General features: G+C 43.5%; 1 protein-coding gene across 1 annotated transcript in view; it reads left to right on the top strand.

Annotated features, from left to right (window-relative positions):
- The first annotated feature begins 216 nt into the window (after window positions 1-216).
- LOC119650101 (phosphatidylserine lipase ABHD16A) overlaps window positions 217-14,143 on the top strand; it is a 123,693-nt gene continuing 109,766 nt past the window's right edge. The window contains exons 1-2 of the mRNA XM_038052621.1: window positions 217-440; window positions 494-547. Coding sequence (XP_037908549.1) covers window positions 369-440; window positions 494-547 — 126 coding nt within the window. The 5' untranslated portion in view covers window positions 217-368. The remainder of the gene's footprint in view (window positions 441-493; window positions 548-14,143) is intronic.

Here is a 14,143-nt window from a genome sequence, read left to right as displayed (position 1 = left end):
TAATTTGTGTTGTAATATTGAGTATTTTGTGTTATAAAATAAAAGTTAAATTTGGAAGTGAACCTTAATTTTTTTTTGCTTTTGCTTTTTTTTAAAAAAATCTCCTGCGGTCAAGATCAAAACTCGCACGTATCCGCTGTACTTTGGTTATTACTGAGCGTTCATTCCAAGGTTGTTCACTCTGTAGATCCGTTGTACTTTGGTTATTGCTGAGCGTTCATTCCATGGTTGTTCATTCTGTAGATGCTGAATTGATTTCTGTGCAATTAAACGTCAGAGAGAGTTGTGCCGTTAATAGTTAGCATGTCAGTGGTTAGTATTTCATCGGCATATAGTAGTTCTTAACTTTGGAATATTTGCATCCGTAAATGATGGTCAGCGTTTTTAAATACATACTGGCACCGAAGTTATACAAGCAGTATGGTGTGGGTTCCTGCCAGGTGAGAAGTGAGTTATTCTGAGGCAGTTTTAACTTTTCATATCACTATTTCAGGTTCTCTACGAGCCTAACAGTCTAGAGAAATGGGGTGATCAAATATTATCAACGGTAATAAGACCTTATTTTATATTTATGTCTGTCGGATATTAAATACATATTTAGTCAAATGCGTAATGTGAAGGTTCTGATACGGTTATAAGATAGAAACTCTGATATATAGTTTTAAGAATTTATGTGAAACAAAACCTTATCAAAGTCTTCCTGTCTGTCACACCTAATTTACTCGTAAATGACTGAATCCTTTGTCACGGAATTTGGTAAAAAGTAGGGTCTGTAAATCTCTGCATAGACAAGTGTTCTCCAACTACGGGAAGCGACTCCAATTTATTTTTATCTGAGACAAAAAGAGCTTTCAATTTTACATTACTAACTTATTTTCTAAGAATATGAACCTTATTGCGGGCAAAAACAGCAATAAAAGATTTTGCAGTTTTTGAAAAAAATTTTAAATTTTCATAAAGGCAGAAAAGGCACCCTTTAAAATATCCTGTGGCGGAACGGTACCAAGTGCGACCAAGTTAAAAAAAAATCGGGACTAGTTCACAGTCATGAATGAGGTGAAGAAGGCCGTACCTAATCGTTTTTGCCGTAAGAAAAAAATATGGCTGAAATGTTCAATTGAATAACTATACAATTTGTTTTAGATGGAAATAATTTACTAATTAATAAAAATCATTAACATAATCTAGAAAAAGTAAGAAATTACTACAAATTGGTGATCCCGAATTTTTTTTTAAGTTTTCACGCGCAGAACTTGTCATGTCTGGAGTGCTTCACGCAATCGATACCCAAACAAGGAGATGAGGCACGAATCTATGCTGCAAGACTGCATTCGCTGCCCGAGCAGCTGAATCGATCGTCATTGAAGGAGTTTTGGGGACGAACCCAGAGACTGTAACGAGCGTCTTCATTCTTCCATAGTATGCACGATCCAATCCGACCCGCATTGTCGTTTTATGTATCCAGTCCAACGAAAACTCCACGGCTTCCTGGCACGCATCCGTCGTGCCTCCCGCTCCTTTGTTGTGGATTGTGCACGGTCGTAAACGAGTGTTTTACACAATTCCGAATGCTTGGCTCGTGCGGCTTGCGTGAAATTCCACGTTTCGAGTGAGCAATTAGATCATCAATTTGCATTTTACGGAAAATACGATTACTCACCTGCTTTGTTCGCTTGCCTTATTACGACCTATTTCCACCTAGTTATCCCACCCATAAGCAGGTGCAGTGTCCGTCCGTTGAATTGGATATAGAAATTGAATCCCGAAAATCAGGCCGCCCGCCTACGACCCCCTGCCAGAAGAATTGGCCGCAGTACTCTACCGAAAAATTGATTGGTAATGTCGCGCGAGAGGAAGGATGTCGCGGGTCCTTCTGCTGCCTTAACCGCCGTTTCGGTAAGGATGCTACCTTTTTGGCAATTCACACTGGCGGGCGTCACGACGGACCCACTATATTCAACCGCGCGTTGGTCGGCCCAGGCGGAGAATCCATAGCACTCGTCGCCGATTAGCTGAGCTAGTGCTCGTACGCCTAGCCCATCATGCGCCTGTCGATAAGTAAGAGAGCCAAGCTGAATCACTTGCTGACGGATCTAACGCTTGGCAAAACCGTTAGTTTGAAATGGGCCGCTACCCAAATTGTCTGATATGACACAATACGAAATTGTGCGACCGGTTAGGACTAGAGAAACAAATACCGTTACAGTTCGTCAGAGTCTACGACGGAACGATAATATTAATATTAGTGTAAAAACAGTGCATTGAGTTTGAGGAAGAATGATTCATGGAGCCCCGCAAAGGCTAAAAAACCGATGTTGATCAAACGTCATCGAAAGCTAAGGCGAAAAAGTAGACATTTCACTATATAGGCCTGGTAGAGTATTATTTTTTCAGGCGAAATAAAACTTGGCGCGGTAGAAAAATCGACACCGTATATTGTTAAGGAAACACTTGGGGGGGAGTAATGTGAAGATGCGAGGTTGCATGACTTCGGACGGGTCGGTATGTGTGAGAGGATATGGAAAAGGATGATTACCCAGTGTTACATTGCTGCTAACCCTCATCGGTCCCCCGAAAACTACGACGAATCGATTCCTGTGTATGCGCGGGCATACACACACGTGCCTTTTCACCCGTGAAAAGCGCTTCTAAGAAAACGATGTATTTTGTGAATTTTTATTTTTATTGGAATGTTCTTTATCAAAATGAATAATATTTATGAAGATTTACTCCAAAAAATATTTAAAAACATTCAAAACAAAACATCGCCATTTTTGACAAATATTCGAAAAATCGAAAAAAAGTACATTTTTCGGTTTTCTTTGCATTTTTTGGCACATTTTTCGCAAATATCATAACGATGATCAACCCAAACGAATTTAGCACATTTTCCGCAACGTGTAGAGAAACATTTTTGCTCCTTTTGTATGTGCAGATGTGACAAAGGCCTCTTTTCGAAGTAGTTGGCAAATGGCGAATCGGCCGTATTTCATCGCAACTATCAGCTGCATTGCTAGTTTGCGGTCGAGTTTTGCGTTTTGCGATGTGTTGCTCCACAAGGGCCATTCCCGGTTCCTCAATGAATATTGCGATTGGATCTTTCGCTTTTCCAGTCCTTAAACAATAAAACAAACGTAGCAACTGCATTCAACGCGCTAACAACAATCATGTTACAAAATACTGCCATTGGCCACCGATGGATTTTTCGTTCACATGCGTACGTAGCCACCATTTGATCCATTGTATCTACGCCACTTTTGACGCATATAAACTAAGGCTGAAGGAATTTCAATCCGATTTTTTAGAATCATTTATTCGAATTCATACATTGAAAGCACACATACGACAGATATAATGAAGCATAACAAAAAGGGTGTATTTTTACCTGAAATAATATTATCGGCGCGTCGAAATGAGCTTCGAGGGCTGAATTCAAATGGTTGCGATGAATATTTGATCGTTCTATTTTTTTACCAATATTTATTTTCGGGATTTGCTCCATTTTGTTCGACAATATTTTCTTGTATCGGCGCAATGTTTTCTTCATCTTCATGTTCGCGTCATTCATTTTCAGCATTTTGTTCGTCCGTTAACGCAAAATCATCGCCTCTATTCCACGGATATTCGCCAATGTCACTGGATGGGTCCAAATCCATATCACATTCATCTCTTCGTCGCATTTCACGCAAAATTCCATTAATTTTTTCCAAAAAGAAAAACGAATGAAAATACACTAAGTATGGCACAAAACAAGCAAAAAATAATCAAACACAAATGACGCAGTAAATAATGTTTGCACGTGTGTGCTCTACGGCAAACTAACGCCAATGGAACGAAAAACAGCGAAAAACAGAAACATAACACATCGTTCAATAAGTCCCGGGACTAGCGTGGAAATGGCGCTAATAATGCCATTTATATACCAAGGTTCAGAAGTACCAACCTTCAGATAAGATGTGTCAAAATTTGCTGTAATTCGAAAGATAACCAAGAAAGCTATAGTGGTTAAACTGACGCTACCTTTGCAATCGTGAAAAAATGGACCAAAACGAGTTTCGTGTGTTATAAAACATTGTTTTCTAATGGGGAAAAAACACTGTTCAAGTTCAGCAATGGCTTGAAAAACGTTATCCGGACTCTACTCCGTCGAAAACAACCATTTGTCGGTGGTTTTCGACGTGAAACGCGGTCGTGCTGATACAAATGATGCGGAACGTTCGGGTCGGCCAAATGAGGGAGTAACTCCCGAAAACACCAAGCAAGTATTGAAAATCGTGATGGGTGACCGCAAAATGAAAGTGCGCGAGATAGCTAACATGGTGAACATATCAACTGGTAGTGCATTTACTATTTTGCACCAAAAATTGGCTATGAAAAAGGTTTTTTCCAAATGGCTGCCGCGTTTGCTCACAATGGAACAAAAGCAACAACGGATCAATGATTCGGAGAGCTGTTTGGCACTGTTTACTCGCAATAAATAGGATTTTTTGCGTCGATATGTGACAGTGGACGAAACATGCATTCACCATTTCACTCCGGGGTCAAGTCGGCAGTCAGCTGAATGGCGTACGACCGGTAAAAGCCGTCCGAAGCGTCCAAAAACACAACAGTCGGCCGGCAAAGTGATGGCGTCCGTATTCTGGGATGCGAATGGTATGATTTTCATTGACTACCTCGAAAAAGGAAAAAGCATCAATAGGGACTACTACATGGTGTTATTGGATCGTTTGAAGCCCGAAATAGCGAAAAAACACCCACACATGAAAAAGAAGAAAGTCATCTTTCATCAAGACAACGCACCGTGCCACAAGTCAATCAAAACGATGACCAAATTCAATGAATAGGCAGGCAATACCAAATACGGACAACATCTAGTGATGGATTTTTAAGGTTTTGTGTGAAACAAAACCTTATTAGTATCGAGACGGTGTCTGTCTGTCCGTCTGTCTCTGTCTGTTACACCCGATTTATTTGGAAACGGCTTAACCGGTTGTCACGAAAATTGGTCAGAGAGTGTGATCTGCGGTTCCCTTTACATGCAGCAAATGGCACCATTTTGTATTAAGTTTAAGGGGGGCTCCCCGTACATGTGAATGGTGGATGCAAATTTTTTTTCATAGGATCTGGCCATATGGGATATCAAATGAAAGGTCTCAATTAGTACTTTTCAAAACTGGCTCCATATTTAATATCGGGTGAAACATAGGGTAGTGAGGGCTCAAAATATGACCCACAAAAAGGGCAACAGGTTTCGTTCTCAGAACCTATCCAACCAAAAAATCTGAAAAAAATCACAGTGAATTTCGTGCATTCTGCAATCTGTATGACGTCATCATCATATATCAATTCATCAATACCACGACGACATGAGTTCTTATGAATGGGGTCGCAAAGAATTATTTTATTTTATTGTTTTTAGTCATTTGTATATAAATATCAATTACTCTAACCAGACATGTTCGTATGTAGATATATAGTATATGCGTGTGCTAATGAAGTTTGCGAGTAGTGTCTAATTCAGATGGATATATTTGTACATTAAACCAGCCGTATTTAATATGCTTACTATATATATACATATGTACGCTGTTGTGCGCGAAGTAAATCGTAAATATGGGTACGAGTCTATATACGTGCATATATATGTACAGTATTCGGAAATAGGCAGGTTGTTTTTTTTTTGAGTGAGGATAATATCTACGACTGTAATATGTACGTCTTGTAGTTGTTAAAAATATGAAGGAATATATTGAATTTGTAGCTACATACGGATAGAAAAATGTGCATTGAAGTTTCTTACATAAGACGAACACAAAACCTTTATACTCAATGCGCCAGTTTCCGGCATTTCGACTTGTTTTTTAATACAACTTCGTTTATTGTTGTATCTTCTGTTTTTACCGAAACAATACATTATCATCATACCATTATCATCAACATAAATTCCTCCTTAATATTTGGAGTTATAAATTGTCCTAAGGTTAGTTTGATCGAAGCTACAATCATGAGCATTAAATATAATATGTTAATGAGTACCTTGTAACAAGTTCCTGGCAAGAATATTTGGATGCTTTTTGAGTTTTTCTCGATATTTATCAAGTCATCTACAAGAGGAGCATTTAGATCTCAATGTAAGCTAATGTTTTTGATGAATCGAGGTGCATCTGCTATATTCATAGGATCTTCGATTGTGTTTGTTGGAGCAGTTTGATGTTAGTAACTTTTCGGTTGATTAACCAGTAGATATTTTTCACCTAAATTTTCACTTGCGTTCTTTTAGATTTGATGTGTTTTCTCCAATCAAGGTGGAAGCCATTGACATTGTAATCTTCTTCGATGTTGATTCCACTTAAGAATGGGCGGCCACGTTTTCCAATTTAGAGTGAATGTAACATGACAGCTTTAGCTTTCGTTTGTGCGAATTCTCCATGTCGTTAGCCATTGCTTTAGCTTTCTGAGATAGAATTCCAAGGATCTGGAGACATCCTCAGGGTTTTTGTGTGAATTAATAATTGTAGATATAAGCAGGTTATCGTCAACTGGCATGTCGGAAAAATATACCAGATACAGTAATGGTTCTAGTACGCTCGCTTGGGAGACACCTGCTTTGATAGAATTGTCTATAGATGTGAAGCTTCTGTATTTCAATCGGAAAGACCTACCTTCGATATAAGCATCGTCATCATCAATGGCGCACCAATCGGTAACCTGTCTAGGCCTGCCTTAATAAGGAACTACAAACATCCCGGTTTTGCGCCGAAGTCCAATTCGATATCGCTAAAAGCTGTCTAGCGTCCTGACCTATACCATCGCTCCATCTCAGGCAGGGTCTGCCTCGACTTCTTTTTCTACCATAGATATTGCCCTTCTAAACTTTCTGGGCTGTATCATCCTCATCCATACGGGTTAAGTGACCCGCCGACTTTAACCTATTGAGCGGGATTTTATCCACAACCTGGCGGTCATGGTATCGTTCATAGATTTCGTCGTTATGTGGAATCGACAGAATAGCATTTCAAAATATTGTTTCCCAGTAGTTTTTTAATTTTATACAATAGCCATTTGTGCCATATTCTGCCGAAAGCCTCCCTTATTGACGAAACTATACAATGAACCTGTTCATTTATGGCATGCTTTTCTTGGAAGCCGAATTCATGGTTGGGAATTATATTGAAAATTTTTGGTAACGACTGAATCTTTGATGCCAGCAGCTTTTAAAGCACTTTTGGTAGGGTAGGAAGCAGACTAATCGGATGGGGTACCATGCTATTTGCATCGGATCTTTTGTTAGTTTCGGGACAGTAATTATAGCTGACTTTTTCCACATGGTCGTCTGCATTGAAGATCCTAATTAATTGACTTGAGTGAAATTTTAAAATTCCATTCAAGAAGAATCTAATTCTCCCCAGCCTTTTTAAGGTTTTGTGTAAAACAATGTCTGTCTGTCACACGGATTTTTCTCCAAAACGGCTAAACCGTTCCGAACGAAATTTGGTGGAGAGATGGGAACTATGAAATCCCACGCACACAGCGAGTGGCATAAATTTAGGTGGAGTTTAAAGGGGGGCTTCCCATACATGCCCATGCATGCCCCCCCCCTTAAATTCATCCTAGGGATTTTGCAGCAGCATAGAGGACAATATTTCGTATATACGTGCTAAATTTCATGAAAATCTGGCCTTTAATGCCAAAGTTATAGCAGTTCAAACTTAGCAATCCCGCGCGAATTAACCGCTTCCAAAGCCAGGCAAATAAGATGCTGACATCATAATTAACTGGAATAATTGACATTGGCGTGAAATATTAAAGCTGACTACTATCAATGCAGGGGTTTCCATCAAATAATTTATTTAAATCGCTTTCTAAAAAATAGAGGGCAATGGAATTTTTAGCTATGTGACACGGAGCTGCCGTGCACTCGTCGCTCCCCACATCTTTTTCTTCAGCTGCAAGCGGGGTCGGCTCGTCGTGATCGGTTTCGTCATTTTATTTTATCAAATGCCTGATTAGGATGTAATCGCGAGGCCTGTAAATCCCCATCCGGCGTATCAAGCCACCGTTATTTCGTCCGGCTTTTTGGTTGCTTCCCATTGACTTTGATGTTCAGACCAATATTGGTAAGTGCATTCTCGTTAGCGTGAATTACGTGACCACACCATCGAAAACGCCTTTCAATTTTTCCACGGATCGCGGATATTCTCATTCCGCAGTTCGTTGTCTTTTATAGTTGGCTAACACTCAGAACTATAGAGAACCGCAAACGGACGACATTGCAGTAAATTTTAGATTTGGGACGTGCGCTGATAAGTCGATCACAAAGAACACCAGTTGTGGAATGCCACTTCATCCAGATTGCGTTAATGCATGAAGCAATTTCATTACGCAGTTCTCCAGATAATTAAATTGCTGAGTTCTGGCAATGGCAGTAACCTGCCCCTCGAGATATTCAAATCGCTCAGTTCTGGTAATGGCAGTAACCTGCCCAGAACTGAGCGATTTTAATATGTTGGGTCAATGCTATCAGCCAATGGAGAACTACGTTATGCTCCTCACATAGGGAAACAAAACCTTGTATACCTGAAGCCTCAAGGTTCCGGTTTCCCGACTTGTTTTTTTTACTGAATCTGGTGCAAAAATATTTTCCGAATGGGCTATCGGTGCAGTAGCTCTTTCTACGTTACTACTAATGGAGGTAAATGTTATTTCAGTCTTTTTAGATTCCTACAATCCTTCTAGAGAAAATAATCGGCGAACACTTTGCTAAGTTTTATCATTCAGAGCTTTCCGGTTTATCGTTTCAAATAGTTCAGCTTTTAACCTTGGGGAACCATACAAGTCTCGGATTTTGTTAGTAATATGGTGCAACAGAAATCGTTCCGCGAAATTTTTGTTTGTAATTCCGAAATCGATATGATCGGAGATTTTGCGACGATCGATCACTAAGTTGGGTGCCCAGATAAAATGAAATCATAATCTTTTGTATTCCAAAGCTCCTTACATTTCCAGTAGACTAGTCGGGAGCCCCAGTGAGTATTTTTCACGTTGTAATCTCCCGCAGTAATGAACTTGTGTGAGCGACTTAGCGGAGATTCACCCAAGTTCTACACCAACATAATCGCAGCACAACTCACCACGACTGAGGAACCCGGAACAAACCCGCCTGAGCAACTTACCTATTTGTCAGTCTGCTCTCATCCCGAAAGGCACGAGGCTGGTGTAGGAGCCGATCTTGTGAAAGTCTGCAGCCAGTCGCTGACCACATCGGTTATTAATTTTTAATTGAATACACATAAAAATTAAACTAATTAACTAAAATTTGTGACCCCGATAAAAATTTTTAGTTAAAGTTCACGAATACTTCTTCACGCTATTCCTCAATAAAACAAAAGTGGTCACGAGTTGATGAGGAATAATACGTGAAGCTGTTGTGAGAAGCATCTCAATTCATCATCAGTCACTTTCGCATTTCTTTGGTTTGCCGTTTTTTAATCTGCATTCGCTTTGAAACGGATTTGGCGTCGACTTTCGATCAGTTTTGGTGCTTATAACAGAATAGAAGTGCATAATCCCACGAGAAAGGAAATTAGAACCACAGATCTTGGAAGTCAAAAATAAATAGGCAGAAGAGCCCTTTCAACAGCCAATACGCGAGCGACAAGCAATTGGCAAGGACCACTTTCGGTCATTTAGAAAATTTTTCACATGGTTACGTGTGGTTTACTCTAAGCCTAACCACATGTCGTTAACATCAGCTTATCGTTATTGAAGAACGGAAGGTCGCTGAAACATTGTTCTCCAAACCACGGCAGTAGCAACGAGCAGCATCTCGGTGACGATCCATTAACTAACGGATCAAGGCTTTCTGGTCAAATTTATTAATTAAACTTATTTAAGTTTAATTTCGAATTATTTCAAATTGTTGTTGCCATGTTTAAAAAAAAACATAAATATAGTAAAATACGTTAGGCCGCAAGAGCCGGCGCGAAGTTTTTTTTTAAATTCCAATTTGGGCAGACTGGCCTCTGGGGCTTCACTAGTTCTTCTCTTGGTGTTGACATTTATTTCGCTTCGTTCATGGTGTTGTTGGACTTTCCGCTCCGCTGCGCACCTTTGACACGTTTTGCGTTCATTTCGGGACGTGGAGGATTGGCTGGGCTGTTCGTACATAGTTCAACGCACGCTACATTGCATTGCACTCCATTACAGAATACACAATGAGGAGATCGCGCCTTCCCAATCCTGTGCAGGTAAGACTGAAAACTTCCATGCCCGCTGAGTAAGGAAGTAATAAATCTCACCGGGCGTTCGGTTCAGTCACGGGTTTGAATTGTCGGTGAACTGCGCAGTCCATCTGCCCCTTGGCTCATTTTGCCAAGAGTGTTTTCACTCGGTAAGGGTGCGTTGATGTTCTTCTTCAACCACCTCTCTTAAGCCCTCGCCCTTATGGCGGTAAATAGCTTGCGCTCCTTGGCAAGGGCATCACTGCCGTGATGCCGTTCGGAGACAGTGCGATAAGCAGATGCCACTCGCAAAGCTCCCCATCTCTACACTTGAGCAAGGCGCTTACCATGCACCTCCTTGTCAAGGGCATCAGCTCATACCTCCGCGCCATAGAGCAGAACCGACTGCATTGCTCCCATAGGGAGATGTTTCCTAGTAGATATAGGGCCGCCAGCATTCGCCAGACCGCGACTCCAGTTGCAGCCCTAACCACTGCTGCCCTGATTTGCTCGAAGAAGCTCATCTTCGAGCACTATCCGTCGAGATCGGCGGCTGTGTGCCTCGGCTTGATGAACCGCACTTACGATCTCCATAATAGCATCCACTGTAGATCTCCCTGTTCTGAACCCGAATTGCCTCGGGGATAAGTCCCCCGCTTCAACGAGTCTACTGCTGATAAGCTCGAGCACTTTCCCGGCCACGAGAAGCATACATAGCGTTCGGTATGCAGACGGAAGCTCCGGGTCTCTTTTACTCTTGCTGATCAGCGCGAGTCTGGCCACTTTCCAGCGACAAGGAAAAATATCCTCCTTAAAGCAAGCGTTGAACGCCTCAAGCAGCAAGTCTGGCCGTTGGCTGAACACCAGTTTGTAAACTTCCACCGGAATGCCATCAGGACCTGGCGCCTTTTTGTTTTTCATAGCGAGAATCGCTTCGAGCTCTCTCATTGTGAAAAGGGGGCAATCCTCGACGCTTTCCACGCTATTGACATTAACCCGTATAGAATGTAGAAGACTTGTCGCGGCTGAGACCGCTCCGGGAGATGGAAGCCGCACCCACTGTCGTTATCGGGTTCATCACTGAATTTACGACGATATCAGCTGCGACGCTACCACCCTCCGGAGCGTCCTCCAGCGCGGCTCGGCCTGCTCCAAGGGCTTCGACGAACTTCCCGATGTTTACCCTCGCGCCATTCCACATTGCAGGGGGTGCATCGCGTTTCTGCTCGCCGGCAAGTAGCCTCAACCACTTCGAACGCGTCCACTAATGATGTCGAAGATTCCGACGCAAAAGTGGTATCAGGAAAGCTTCCTTCACAGCCTGGGCGCCGAAACGTTGGCGTGGGTCCGGTGTTTAAAACTACGAGGCCGTTTTTCGCCGCCATTTCCAGAATGCGTTTTCCTCTGGAGTCTGACTAAGGCATGCCCCATTCGCGGGCCCCGGCGTTAAAATCATCGTCTACCAGGATCCGTTCCTCCATGCTCGAAACGGCGACCTCCTGAGCATCAGGCTGACGCCGAAAGTGCGGCATCGTCGCGTTCGGCGTCAAGTAAACACTGAAAAATGTTATCCCTAAACACCGGATCCAGACAAACGCATTCCCTCGGCCTTGGGGCAAGAACACGCAGTTGAACGTCGTCCCGAACCCAGATGGCAGCGGTGCCGATAAGTCCAGATGCCATGGGCCCGGGTCCCTGTTTCGCTAATTATCGCTAGATTAGCATTTACTTCCGTAGCGAACTGAGTTAGCAACTGGCGAGCAGTTGCACTCCGGTGCATATTAATTTGTAAAATACGGATAATGCCATCCGAACCCTAGCCCTTTCCAATTCTGCCCTGAAGCCCCGATCCCGCAGTGGGTGCGACGCTCTCACCAGATGCGCCACGATCCCCGCAGAGAACGCAACTTTCGCTCTCGTTGCAGGTCTGCGCTTGATGACCTACTTGGCCACATCTCCGGCATGCTGTCCTGTCCGATCCCTTGCAAGTTGCTGACGTGTGTCCATAGTCCAGACACCTGTAGCACTTGGTGGGGACTATCAGGATTCGTATCCTGCATACTATCCATCCAATTTTGATTCTCCCGCTGCTAAGGAGTTTCCTCGCATATTGCTCGGGGAGTTCCACTACGGCGAGTTTTTGGCCTCGAGCATTTATTGAAGTGATACCTATCCGGACATTGCTTACCTCTGAATATTCACGCTTTATCGTCTCCTCCACTTCGACATTTTCTGCGAGGCAGTCAAGATCCCGGATTTCTAGAGAGCACATGGATTCCAGACTGGAAACAAGAGCCTTCTCTCCCAATAACCCCTTGATCCCTTCGCAGAACGTACTCTTGTTCCACGTCTTTGGGCCCATTTCGCCGAGGACCGTATGGAAGACACCTCTGCTCCGTTGTCTTCGGGTTTCATCCTGTAGCGGATTTCATTAAGGACTTCCGCAAATGTCTTGCCTTCCATCGGCTTAATAAGTAGAGCCGACGGTCTAGTCCTTCGTTTCCTCGTCTTTTCTACCCCTGGCTTTTGGTTTGCAGCCTCCTTGTCTTTGGACAGCCGGGTCTCTGAGGGGGTCTTCGCCTTCTTTTTTTGGGCCTTGGGAACTACTTTGATAAAGCCTCCTTCAGGCACGTCGTCCTCTTTCCGCTTTCTCCGCAGTTCACTTTACAGTGAGCTATCTACGGTCCGTTTGACGCAAGCAGCGTTCTCAACGGGGAGTGCAGCTATTTCTGCTCTCCACGTTTACCTATAGAAGGAGATGCGGTCCACCATTTCCGCCAATTTCATCAGCTCGTTTTTGACGCCTTTGCGGACGTTCCTCTGGAGGAAAGTTGCCGACCGCATACGCCTCACGACTGCTGTCCTGATCCAATACGGGTTGTTGCGCCAACGATTATTATTCAATATTCATTATTATTCACGGGATTCACGGACGAATCAGCGCTCGCTCGGGGCAACGCGGTCTACTAATGCCGATTCAGTGCACATTACCCAACTAGGGTCCCGAAGGGGCTGACTTCTGATACACGTCACAGCTACCACCTTGGCAGAGCTAGCTTCACATGACCCCATCGACATCGATAGACGACAACGGCTTCGGAGACTCCCAGTGTGTCCCGACGTGTACCGGTCATTCGGGGTTCGCTCTTCACCGGGAGGCTTTCTCGAGCTAGAGGGTCATAACTACTTACTCGGGCACCTCAGGGACATGACACCCCGTATCGTAAGCGACCCGTTAAAGGTCGTTGATGACCGCTGACGGGTCGATTGAGCTCACCTTAGGCGACCGCTTCCCGAGCCAACTGCTGCGTGCGATGATACGGTTGGGAGGAGACAAGGTCGGAGTAGATTTTTTTGAAGTCGCTATGGTTGCAGCGACCTCCCGAAAGCCCTCATGCCATCTTGACCTGTGCAGACTCTGCGTCTTTGGAACTGTTAGTGAACGCCGGTGATAAGGTCCACGAGGGGCATGCGCAGAGAAGGATGACGAAGTTCTTCAGTGCCCCAGAGATAACCCCAAATACAAATTTCGGGAGTTTTCTCTTTTCTGCTCAACCTCCGAAATACTTTCTGACCTCTGAAAAGTGACAAAGGCCATATATTCCGGACACTTTCCGCAAGGAAGTATTCCATGCAGTACACGATCTTGCGCACCCAGGCATCGAGACATTGAATGGGCTGGTCACTCACAAATATTTCTGGCCCTCAATGACTCAAGGATATTAACTCCTGAGTCAGACTGCATCGCGTTCCAGAAGTGCAAGTACGTACAGGGAGAAGTAGGCTCAATACCTCGGTTTACCAAGAGTTTTTACACAATCCACATCGACGTCTGCACACACGGCTTAGTGCGCGTGGTTGCTTCCCGGAGGCCCCTGCAACCACCATTTGAAGGCCCATATCAAGTTTTAAACAGAGGGGAG

The sequence above is a fragment of the Hermetia illucens genome, chromosome 2, assembly GCF_905115235.1.
Source record: "Hermetia illucens chromosome 2, iHerIll2.2.curated.20191125, whole genome shotgun sequence".
NCBI classification, from domain to species: Eukaryota; Metazoa; Arthropoda; class Insecta; order Diptera; family Stratiomyidae; genus Hermetia; species Hermetia illucens.
The sequence above is the reverse complement of the archived record's forward strand: the minus strand, read 5'-3'. Positions and strand labels throughout refer to the sequence as shown.